Consider the following 13,178-nt stretch of genomic DNA (forward strand, 5'->3'; position numbering starts at 1 on the left):
AGCACAAATCAATTGCAGAAAAGAAAAGGGGGGAAAAAGCTGATTAGGCAATTTGTAGAAATAATTAAAAAAAATAAATCAGCAGAACTACATACATTCCACTTGGTAATCCTAACTGGCATTCAGTACAGAGATCTCTATTTACATTTCAAGACCCATTCATTTAAAAACAGTACACAATGCAAAAGCAGCAACCACTTTAGCCCAAGAGATGAAGAATAAAAATGAAAACCCGGCAAGTCATCTTGGGGGAAGGCCCAACGGGGGAACTAAACACAGAAACAAAAACAGGATAGATTTCACTATTCTTCAAATTCTTTTTATCAGACCATCGAAAAGAGCCCGCAATTCTCCAAGTTTAGCCATTTTAGGGTGAAGAACATAAGAGCAGCCATACTGGGTGAGACCAATAGTCCACCTAGCCCAGTATCCTGTCTTCCGACAGTGGCCAATGCCAGATCCTTCAGAGGGAATGAACAGAACAGGTAATCATCAAGTAATCCATCCCTTGTCACCCATTCCCAGCTTCTGGCAAGGGAGGTTAGGAACACAACAGAGTATGGTTTTGCATCACTGCCCATCCTGGCTAATAGCCACTGATGGACTTATCCTCCATGAACGCATCTAGTTCTTTTTTGAACCCCATTACAGTCTTGGGCTTCACAACATCCTCTAGCAAAGAGTTCCACAGACTGACTGTGCATTGTGTGAAGAAATACTTCCTTTTATTTGTTTTAAACCTGCTGCCTATTAATTTCATTTGTTGACCGCTAGTTCTTGTGTTATAAGGAGTAAATAACACTTCCTCATTTACTTTCTCCACACCAGTCATGATTTTATAGTAACTTTAATAGTGATAATTTGCACTTAGGTGGCACTTCCCATCTACAGTTCAAACTGGACTGTACAGATATTTAAGCCTCAGCAACCTTGTACTGTCTTCACTTTCCGGATGGGGAAACAGAGGCATGAGGGTTGTTAGGGATTGGGAGTTTTAAAGAGTCAGGTAAGAGCACCTACTCTTGCTCTGCAGTGCCTCTCTCTGGCTATTACCCAGAGTGCTGAAGGGGAACAGCTTCCAGACCTACATGGAGAAATTACAGCCACTTTATTTATAAGAGTTCATCCTGGACATAAAATCTCAAAATAAAATGTACTCTCTTAACATATAGAAAAATGCATCCACAAACTAACGGCTTTGCTACTGGAAAAGGGACTGTAGAAAAAGTAATAAATACAGAGCCACTAGCAGTCAATTTAAAACAAACCCCAGATGTATGCACTTGGAGTTTGGTGAGAGGAAGACCAACATGGATTTCAGAGTAGGAGGGCCCACCCTGGGAAAGATGCAATGACACAATCTATGGTGGAGTGGTGGGATCCCTAAAAAGACAGGTGTTGTCTGAGTGCAAAAACTGGAATGAAGGAAGGAAGAACCCAGAGCATGTCAGCACAAAAAGGACACTAGGAAGTTCACACTGAATAACAGTAGCCAAAGGAGTAGCTGTGAAAGATTTTCCAGTGAAGTGTTGGTACATGTAAGGTGAGAGATGATGCTCTAACATACCCCCAGACTCAGCTGTATTGTAAGAGCTGAACCTCAAAATGGAGGGAACAGGGAGGGTGTAACACACACACACACACACGACTGTTTCTAGAGCACAGACAAAACTCTTCCAAGGATCTGTCATTTAGCAAATCTGCTGTTCAAAAACCTACAGGGTAGCAGTAAGATCTATTTAACTTCAGCACAATCATAATCAAGGAACAATTGCTCTCTACTTTGAATGTGAAATTGATAACATATATTCAGAAAAATGTCAGCTAAATGGCAACATAGATTACTGCTTACATCTCATATGTCCCAAAGAATTGCTTTTGTCTTTGGAATTTACTCTAATCATCTGCTCTTACAAGGAAATGATAATACCTTATTTATATATAGTACTTTTCATCCTAAAGGCTCTCAAAGCCATTTAACAATATATACTGAAATCATTAACCCACTTTTGAATTGCAGCTATTTCTTGGGTGGAACATGGAAGGTATTCTACTCCAGTAACACCAGAAACAAATTTCTGTGTGAGTGAAGAAAAACTTGTTCATTTGAAGCCATTCAAGGAATTTTAGGTTGGCAGAATGTAACTGCTAGACTAAACCACCAATATTTGTGAAAAGTGTTGTGGGATTTTTAATTACTTCAGCTGATCAGAATGTTGTTTTTTTTGTCTCTAGCTGAAAGGCAGCATTTCCAGCAATAAAATATGCCCCCTGGCACCATGGTGGAGGCAGTGGCTCAATACGGTCTAAGATGGACAAGTACTACCCACTGAATCACTAACATCATTTTCTGCAGCACTTGAGATTTCTGGGAGGTTTCCCATTAGACACTGAGCCAGCCCAACCTAGTTTAGCTTGTGAGATTTGACAGAATCACAGCCCAAGATGGTACAGAGAGAACAGCACACTTATAGAGACAATTGAAGTGTTACCTTTACTTCTTGTCATCAGGGTTAGCCCACAGTGAATATCTAATACATTCTTATGTGATGGAGGTGGCTTGACAGGGTACCTGGCTCACAAGATTATGGTTTTTGTAATGAGGGTTCGCCTGGGTCCCAACTTGCTTTTCTCATTGTGATTCCCCACATTTTTACTTACACATATTTTAAAGAAGATACATTTCTGTGCAAGTTGGTTGTACGGGCTGATTTTCAGCATCTTTGCATGATGGGAAAATCTCTCTTCCTCATTCCAGTATAACTGATAATTCTCAGAATCTCAGGCTTGTTTCACAAACTTCAGACTTGTCTACATGACAAGTTACTGCTCCCGCAAAGCAGGATGCCAATCTACAGTGCACCAGCTTGCCACGCAGTAATGCCCGACGTGGACACTGCTATACTCTGGGGCTTTCAGTATGCTGTAGCAGCATCCACATGGGATGTTACTGCGCAGCAAACTGGTGTGCTGTAGATTTGCACCTGGGCTTGCTGCACAGTAACTCGCCATGTAGATGATTATTAAGATATATCGTTATTCTTTCTTGATATGTGTCATTTTCATTTGACAGCACCATATGTCTTTCTAGTACTTAGTATTACTTATCCTGTTCCTTCAGCCCCTATTGTGCTGCTACTAAAAACAAATAAAAAACCCCAAACCCAACTGTCCCTGTATTCAAACAGAAAAACAGATCACTAACTAGCAGACTTCTTGTCTGCTCACAGCCTGGAATCTGGCAAACTTGTGACAACTGGTCATATTTCATGAGTTAATACCACAACCATGATCAATCTCTCCCAGGTGTGAAACACCAGCCATCTAGTTACATTGGCAGGATGTATTGTGGATGCCAGCCGCATCAAACACAACAGGGGTCTCTCCTACACAGCTCCCTCCATCCACATTAACACTGAGAGGCATGCTTGGGCATGAAAGAATTTCAAAAGCAGAAGGTAAGAGAACATACCTGGCGATGCTGTGAGGGCCATCACCCCATAATAGGAAAAAGCACCAGCTTCAAACTTCATTCCCTCTTTCCCAGCCTCCACTTCCACTTTCCCCTGTTGAGGAAAACGAGAGAACCATAATTAAAAGGGGCCTCAAGCATCCCAAAGATCCAGAGACCTTATAACAGGCTGGCACCCTGAAAGCTGCAGCCTTGCCTGAAGTGGCAATTTAGGGTTAATTCCTGCCTTCTGCTGAAGTCCGTAAAAATGCACAGACAAGGGTAGAACTTTCCACCTCAAATCAGTCCCATTGCCCCACAAAACTTTCCAGCCTCATATCTGCTCCAGCTAATTTAACTCAGCAAGGTGGACGGGCTCATCACTGCAAAGAAATACAGTAGCTTCTCAATGGTACTACTTTTTTCCACTTCCAAAGAATGTTTGTGCCCCATTAAGCCATTTACTTCGAACTGAAGGGAAGGAGTGGTCTCCAAGTCTGAGAAAGCCCATACTTACACACAGTTTGTCCATCAAGCCAGATCTACTCATTTCAGGTAATTGCCCAAAATTCACACAAGGCCCTTCCGAACACAAACACAGAAAATCTCAACTGGGAATGAGAGTAAGCTCAACATATTTTGGGAGGCTGAAGTTAAGGTTGTATGCTTTTCCACACAGAAAAGAAATCCACAATTCCTGAAAGAGTCCTGAGTCTTCTTTCTCAAGGTTCTTTTGGGTTAGTTGGTTTCCAACGGTTTTACAAATTCCACATCCCTTACTATTTGATACTGACATTTATACAGGATCTTATCAAAGGATCCCAAAACACTTTACAAACTATACACAAGTATACCACCACAGAAATGCAGCCGCTTCTGGTGTGGAACACAGAAGTTATTGAACAGCACATAACCACTCTATATCCGTAAGTCTAAGACAGAAAAAGAACAGAAGTATCTATTCTAGAAATGCATTTTTAACATTGAAAGTATAAAATTAGAAGCTTCAGTAACTACCTAGTGGGACCCTATTTTCAACGCCACTCCCAGTGCAGTGACACCACTAGTGGATTTTGAGACAAGGGAAGTAGAAATCTGATTCCATATCAAGCTGAAACTATATTTTGCAGGAGGAAGGAAGGGTAAACAAAAGTTAATTAATTACTTGCAGTGTTCTCAGTCTCTGCTGGGCTGGAGAGAAGGAACAGACTGGGTCCTCCCACATGTAATGGATAAATACGCCACTGAACCCATAGTCAGGTCAAACTGAAGCTAAAATTTAGGTTTTGTAAAAACAAGCTTACACTAAACCTAAGACCAATATCTATGTTTCCAAGTGTTTTTTTCAGTTCAATTAAAAACCATTTAAAAATAATCAGCCTTGCCCAGCAGTATTTTCAATCCAAACTATGCAGCGGTGTGCTGGAATAGTCAAGTGCAATCAAATTATCTAGTCTAACTGTCCAAAATGAGAGTAGCGCAAAAAGGACTCCAACAGCATAAACAGGTCAGAAGTACGTTTGATCTTTATAATTATTTCAAAAACATACTGTTAATAATTTGTTAAAAATACTATGCTCAGCCTAGTAGAATCAATTGAGTAATTACTGGCAATTATTCATCACACAGTCAAAGACTCCACCCCTGAAATTAGATGTATGCAGGTGGAATCCTCACTTGGGAGTCCCTTTGAAATTAATGGTTGGAAAGTTTGAGCTGGCAGTTAGCTGTAAAAATGGGCCCTCAATTCTGCGACCTAGTTATGTCATTAGTTACACACTCCAAAAATGTCACCCTTGCCAAATCTGGGCCACACGACGAGCATGTGGCATGCTGAGCAGCTTGATAGCTGAGAATCAGGCAGCAAAATTTCACATGCATGATACTAGAAGTGTCCTGCCACACTTTACAGGTCTGTCTTTGCATTTTTCCCAACATTGTTTAATGACACAACATGGATTTTGAAGAAAAAAAAAATGTTACAAATTGCTACATAATGTATTGCTGTAGAAGAGATGAGCCTATCCAGTGGAAATAAATTACAGTTCAGAAATCAGTAAATTAGACTATTTGAGATTAGATTAAAATTAACTTACAGAACTGTACATTTGTTTTCTTGTATATTTCCTATGTGAAAGAGTATTAATATACCTTGGGACATCCAGATCAGAGACTGACCATATTGCCAACCAAAGGGAAGTACCTATTATACGCTGATACTTATTGTGGTAGAACCAAACCTTAGTACCACTTTTACAGCATGTCTTTTTATACGCTCACTTGCAGATGTGCCACACAGCATGTAGAAAAGTTTCTTCTAAAAATAGCATGTTAGTTTTTACTAATCATATGCTTGCTTATTACGAGATGGTTTGTTTGTCTTAATGTGTGCTCTTTATTATGCCCATGCAATACTGCATCCTACAGCACTTGATCTATTATCTTGCCTACAGTGTATTTCAAGCTGCAGTGATCCACTGCAGAAGTGTGGGAGTTCACAGAGCTGATAATTCCTCATGGAAAGCAATCCATATTAACAAAGCTCAACTGGATACACAGCACTACATTTTTGGTGCTCCTTTCATTCTTTATTACTAAGATCATGGAAGAATAAAGACATCTTTATGTTTAATGCCACATAAGAGAGTCTACAACCCTGGTTTACAGCATAAGTTATAGTACTATAATGTTGTTTTGAAAGCTATTTTGTAAACACAACTGAACCCAGTCTACTCTGAGATTTGAGAAGTTAGCACCTTTCCAGCGAGATCCATGTTTAAATACCATTCTTGCTAGAAAGGTGCTACTGGGTTTCAATCTCAGTGTAGACAAGTATTCCTATGCGCCTTATCTCCTGAGGAGTAAAGTTCAGTGTTCATCTCCTGAAGAAATTAATGAGAAAATATACTTCCTAATCTCGAAGACAAAAGAGTATTTCCTCATCGCCTGGGCCTGTAATCTCATTAGATCACACAAATTAAGCAGGGTCAGGCCCGGGTTACTGCTTGGATAGAGGACCTCCAGGAAAACCCACAGGGCTGGAGAAAGCGAAGTTGGCAGTTCAGTAGGTGGCGCTCTTCCCTAAATTAATACTGAACGATTGTGCTGTGATTCTGGAGGTGCAGACTTTCAAACATAAAAAATGAGTTTTTGATCAGCTATCAAACATCCCACGGCACTTTTTGCAAGGAAAAAAATGCATTCACTAGAGTGTCCTGGCCAAATGTCAATTCCAGTCATTACATTTTGCCTACCAATGTTTTCCCAACTTTTTCAACTGGACACAAAATTCTTCGCTGCCTGCCCAAATAATACTGGCTGCATTTCTGTTGCAATTTTCAACAGATGATCCTTTTTGAGAAGTAGGGGCCTATTATCCACACCGTACAGAAGGTTAAAATTGAGTCTGGGAGCAGTTGAATGAGTTGCTCAAGGTTAGCAACTTAGCAAGAGTGTCAGGAAGAGAAGCCTGGTGGCCTGGCTCCATACCTTAAGAAGTAGAATAACATAACAATTTAAGTTTAGATATGGAGGGGAAGGAGTAAGGAGACAGATATCATGATACACATATATCTAGTCATGTGCCTGACCTGTAAAATGAGAACAAAGTAGTCGACAGGCTTGTTTCTCTGGTAGAGGTAGTATTCTGGGGCTTTCTTGTTCTTCTCATCATATTTCAGCTCCTGGATGACATGGGGATGTTTTAGCAGCCTTAGGAGGATCTTCTCTGACATCTGGGATGGGCCAAATGCTTCTACTTCTAGAAACACAAGATATAACTTGGCATTACACCTTACATGCATGGGGATGAATTGGCATTAGTTGTTAAAAAACATGGAAGCAGAGGCATATGTTACAGAATTGGAGTTTTCCTGTCTTTTGAGCCTCTTAGGGTACGTCTGCACAAGGATAAGGACCCAGGTCAGCTGACTCGGGTGCAGGCTTTGGGGCTAAAAATTGCTGTGTGGACACTTGGGCTCTGGAATGGACCACCCTCAGCCCGAGCCCAAACATCTACACAGCAATTTTCCAGCCTGAAGCCTGAGCCCGAGTCAGCTGACCTGGGCCAGCCAGTTTTATCCCTGTGTATACATACCCTGTGGAAGAGTTTCACGGGAAAACAAGACCTACTGCAGTTCCCAGATATTACAAATGTATTTGCCCTCCTTGAGTTAATAACATACATTTCAGATAACTGAGAATGATCTCCCCAACATGAAGAGAAAAGGAAGAGGAATCTGCCCAGCTGAGAGCTCAGAAAGCCATAGTTGTTCGGGCTTGCTCATGGACTGTGAAGGGAAGGGGTTTACAATTAGGGTCCCAAGGACCTTTCAGTTTGGTTTTGAAATGATGTTAACGTGGATTCATTATTTATTGCATTTGTTTCTAAAGGTCCCTGATTGTTCATAGACCTAGAAAATGGCTATAGACGGGCCCACTGCGTAAACCCAAAGAAGAAATAAAGGAAAGGTGCCACAGCCCACATGGGGACAGCGGCTCAAAGTGAGAGGCAGAGTGCAGGCAAATTCACACCAGTGGGATTAATGCATAGCACACAGAACACACCTTATAATCTCTTGCTCTTATTGTTCAACCTTCCCAAGGAGAGCTATTTGAAGTGAAAAAAGCCCAGCTTTTGGTGGGATGGATTAGGCCAGGGACACTCAAGAAGTAGACATGCAAATTGTCAATACTTGCTAACGCTGGTTTCAGATCAGGACTTTGGAGACACAGGACTGTCTGCAGATCCTGGTCTGCATTTAGAACAGTCCAACCAAACTGTAATATCTGACTTACATAGCAATGCCTCCACAGCCAGACTTAGATTTAAATTATAAAATCATTTTACATTTCCTAGACAAGCACAGAAACAGCACCACCAAATTAAGTCAATAAAAATCTGTCAAGACGGTGTTTGGGAACTTCCATCAAACTTCGTGCACATAAATGAACGAAGTGCTATTTGTTATTAAAGCCGCGTCTTCCTGTTGAACGGTTTTCTTTCACTGGAAGCAGCAATGATGAAAGGTGCTGACTGAAAGGACTGTACATGGAAAGCCACTGCCTACACACCAAACAGGTACAGCATGAGCAATAGCAGGTCAAGCTTCACACACGCTGCTGCTAATGGCTCTTATCTCTGATGCAGAGAGACCAACTCTATGATGAAAAGAAAATCCAGTCGCAGTAGCCTACGCAATCTATGGGCTCTCTGCAAAGACTGCCCAGAGGGGGACCAACCATCATGGTGATTTGGGAATGCAGACATCTGCCCACTAAAAACTGGACTGAAGCCACCAACTCATGCCCCAGAGGCCAACAAGAAATCCATTTTAAAAATACAATTCCACAATCTGTTCAATTTGCATTTAATTTGCAAAGAAAGATTTTCATTTTCATTCAAAGCCTCATGGAACAGGTTACACTTTCCCCCTGAAGTCCAGGATCTCTTCCCAGATGAGCCACCAAAGGGGAATTACAGTCAGCAGTCCAGTGAACTGGCCAGTTGGCACAGAGTCCTCATTAGTTTGTTCCCTGAACTCTCCCTAGTGGAGTGTACTTGCTAGTCGTTAACCTGACTGACTCTACACATGCAGTGTGGCACTTGCATTCAACCTTACCTTTCAGACCAATTTAAAGTTACTGGTCCACCCCTGGTAAATGTCTCAGAGGGTTCATGCCGACACTGAACACAGGAGAGGAGAGAATTTAAAAAGAAAACACAGAATACACAAAAGTGGCATTATTTGTCACCCCATTGTCCAGCCTCCCTCCCTGCCAGCACTGCCCACTGGCCTCGCCAGCCTCCACTGACAATCTAGCTCTCAGGCACTTGTGTGATTGCAAGCTGCAGTAAGCCGTACTTGCCTGTTGCCAGGAAACGGTGCATTGCCAGGAGGAGTTGTGGTGATATTTTAACCTTCATCTCACTGTCTGTCTGTTTGAAGGCAGAGAAGTCCTGCTTCCTGTCCCGATGTGCTACTTTCTTTTTTGTCTTGTTATCAGCTGGGGAAGGGAGGGTAGGAAAAGGAAGGAAGCAAAGTCTGTTAGAACAGGGTCCAATATGAGCTTGACTGAATGTAGTTATCTGAGGCCTTGTCTACACTACAGGGAAAAGTTGATCTAAGCTATGCAATTTGAGTTACGCAAATAGCATAATTCAAGTCAATGTAGCTTAGATCTACTTACCGCGGGGTCCACACTATGCGACGTCGACGGGAGACGCTCTCCCGTCGACTCCCCTTACTCTTCTCGATCTGGTGGAGTACAGGAGTTGATGGGAGAGCAATCTGTGGTTGATTTAGTGGGTCTTCACCAGACCCAATAAATCGACCGTTGATGCATCAATCGCCGTGCGTCAATCCCCTGGTAAGTGTAGACAAGCCCTAAGACAATCCAAACTGCAACAGCCATCTAGAATAACAAACAGGACAGAGAGACCTCCCTACAATATACTCAAAGCCGATTATATGAGTGATAAAACTTTAATTATACTACAGAACTCATCTTGCATTTGCTCCACAGGGTGTGGTCTCAGGCAGCAGCCCAGAATCTCACCAATTTCAGTGGGATGAAGGAATCTGCCTGTGGAATTTGGACTGGAGGACCATGGCCTGTATTGTTAGACCTAGTGGAAGGTCTTGTTCTCAACAGTTTTACTAATGATAAACAGAGAAATCATTTCAGTATCTTTAGCAGTCACTTTCGTTCTCCTATGCACATTATAGGAATACCTTGCAAATACTCAGGTTATTTAACTGCAGACTGAGCTATTTAATGTAACTGATACGCATTAAAGAACCACCATGGTATGCTACCCCCTGACGGTACAGATCATTATATCTATTTTCTATGTATTATAAAATATTTCACACACGCTATGTTAAAAGGTTGTGAAGTCAAGCACTCAAAAGTTAGTCTTAATTCTAGTATTTTCTATCTGTGCAACTTTCATTTGGCCTCCTTGTCCATATGTAGTATGGTACAGTCTTTCGTTACACAATCACATCCATTCTTGGGCTTCTCATCTCAGTCCCAGTCTCCTCGGGTTCTTCCCTTCCAAGCTCCTTATCTGATTTGTCGCTTCCCCTTGCCCTGGCCTCCAGTCTTAACCCCCTCTCACACTGCTTGTCCCAACTGCTCTCAGACCCAATCTACCTCTCCTGTCTCCTTATCCCACTCTTTGCCCAGCCAATGCCAGTTCTCCCCCTATACCCCGGCTCCTCGCCAGATCTTCCTCTCCCCCCAACCCCACTGGTTCTCAGTCCCAATCTCTGCCAACCTACTGGTTCCAAGAACCCCCACCTCATCTCCTCCCAGCTCCTGTCCCCTTGCCCAGTCATTTCTTGTCCTTCCCCCACATGCTCCCAGAGGCACTCTACCTTTCCCCTTAACCTCCTGGCTATGTCTACACCCCAGTCTCAGGCTATGTCTACACTACCGCAGTAAGTCGACCTATGCTACGCAACTCCAGCTACGTGAATAACATAGCTAGAGTCGACGTACCTTAGGTCAAGTTACCGCAAGGTCTACACCACAGGGGGTCGACGGGAGAACCTCTCCCATCGACTTACCTTACTCTTCTCATTGGGGGTAGAGTACAGGGGTTGACTGGAGAGCCATCTGCTGTCAATTTGGTAGGTGTTCACTAGACTCTCTAAATCAACCGCCGGTGGATCAGTCTCAGAGCGTCGATCCCAGCTGTAGTGTAGATCTGCTATCAGTTCCTTCTCCCCCAGTGGCTCCTTTTTCCATTCTACATTCCTCCCCCAAGTCTACCTCTTGTTCCTTGAGCATTTGAATCAGATGTTTCCTTCTCAACACTGCACAGGCTCCTCCATGCTACCAGGCCTCACTGAGAGCACAGCAGAGACAGACTCCCTGCTCCCAGTTCAGGTGCCCTGACCTGGTACAGCGCAGTGGCAGCAGCCCAGAACTGCATATGCCCCAGGCTGAAGCATGACCAAAGCAGATAGAATCTTTGGGAGTCTACTGAGCATGTGCAAACTGCAATTTTTCAAAGGCTTACAACTTAGCCAAATTTGGGCAGATTTTCATGGAGATGGCAAAAAACCCATCCTTGACACAAAGCCCCCCCCTACTGGCAAATTTCATGTCCCTGTCCCAAAGCATGGGGGCACTAGAATGTTTCAAACAAGAAGTTGCTACAAATTTTTAATATGGGCAAAATGAATTTTTGCTTGGCCTAGTTCTTGGAAATAGCTGAGCCATGCTGACTGAAAAAATGTGAGCCTGACGCAGAGACCCAGCAAGGAAAATTTCAGCCCAATTATAACTAACTGAAACCAGATGGAAGATGGGAAGCGTCAGGTAACCTTAATTGTAGGTAGTGCCATGACTCTTGCCTACAAAACTACACACACAGAGTGATGTTTCCCATACAAGAAGCTTGACTAGAGTTCAGGTTGCACAAGAGTTAATTTCCACCCCGTTACAACATAATCACTAAACATTAAGGAAACCTGCAGTTAAGACAACATTAACGTCAAACCCCACAGAATTTATATGCTTTACCTCCTACTCACAGCTCATATACCATGCACAAACCACTTGTACTTTCCATCACTACACTGATTTGGAGTGAATACTTGGAGTGAATACTAAATAATATAAATACAAAATACTGGTGGAATGGATTCTAGTGTTTCATAATGAACCAACAGGTCCCCTGGATGCTTTGTATTAATTTACAGCAGATGGTTTTGGATTGCCACAGCATCTTCCAGGAGGCCAGGAGAGTTCTCTACTATTTGTATTATACTGCATAAATGTACAATAGTTAAACTTTCCAAGGAAGAAAAATTTCACATGGACTTATGTTCACCAGATCTAATTTATCAGCCTACAAAGACCATGAAATACAGAGCCTAATTTTCTGGCCCCTTTCATAGCATTAATACAGTCAACCCCTTTTTATTTTCGGTATAAAATATAGAATAATCCAAATGATCTCTCTTTATAAAAAAGCAAAAAAGCTATACCAAAAAGCATAAACAGTACCTCCCACCTCTGGGAGCACCCCACTATCATCAAAGAGGCAGGTATAATACATCCAAAGGGAGGATGTTTTTGCAGTGTAAATGAAATCATAAGATCCTACTGTAAAGCATTAAGCCACAATCCTATTGAATGGACAATTAGAAGAGTTGATAGTAATGAGAGTTCCATCACACAGATGGTGAATTCTAGATGTATTATAACAACACCGCTCTTATATTGGTGCTTTTCATCAGTAGGTCTCAAAGCACTTTACAAAGGAGATCAGTAATAATATCCCCATTTTACAGGATGAAGAAACCGAGGCACAAAGCAGGGGGCATGCATGACTTGCAGAAGGCCACCCAGGAGGCAAGAGCCAGGAATAGAACCCAGGTCTCCTGAGTCCCAGTCCAGAGCTCTATCCACTAGGCCATATTGCCACCTTATAAAACACACTTAAGGTAAGAATATTATGTCTTAAAGGACTGCCATACAGGAACTTCTGGGCACCTGAATACTGATATGATACTGACAAACTGAAAATGGTTCAGAGAATAACATACTATTAGGAAGCTGAAGAGATGGACCTAGGAAAGATTCACTTAATATTTACAGAAGGGGAAAAGAACAGTGAACCAAAGGATATCTGAATAGCATAGGGGTATTTCAAATGATTATTTGTATTGTGATCATGCTTATAGGCCCCAATGTGCTAAGCCCTACACAA

At 42.2% G+C, this 13,178-nt stretch overlaps 1 protein-coding gene across 2 annotated transcripts in view; it reads right to left on the reverse strand.

Moving 5' to 3' along the window:
- The window catches only part of CNNM2 (cyclin and CBS domain divalent metal cation transport mediator 2), a 186,232-nt gene that overhangs the window by 16,019 nt on the left and 157,035 nt on the right, over window positions 1-13,178 (reverse strand). For both annotated transcript variants that reach the window (XM_084632968.1, XM_084632967.1), the window contains exons 3-5: window positions 9,320-9,457; window positions 7,042-7,211; window positions 3,473-3,566 (exon numbers count right to left, since the gene is read on the reverse strand). In XM_084632968.1, the coding sequence (XP_084489094.1) occupies window positions 3,473-3,566; window positions 7,042-7,211; window positions 9,320-9,457 (402 nt within the window). The remainder of the gene's footprint in view (window positions 1-3,472; window positions 3,567-7,041; window positions 7,212-9,319; window positions 9,458-13,178) is intronic.

The sequence above is a fragment of the Lepidochelys olivacea genome (genome assembly GCF_965140295.1).
Source record: "Lepidochelys olivacea isolate rLepOli2 genome assembly, chromosome: 7".
Classification (NCBI taxonomy): Eukaryota; Metazoa; Chordata; order Testudines; family Cheloniidae; genus Lepidochelys; species Lepidochelys olivacea.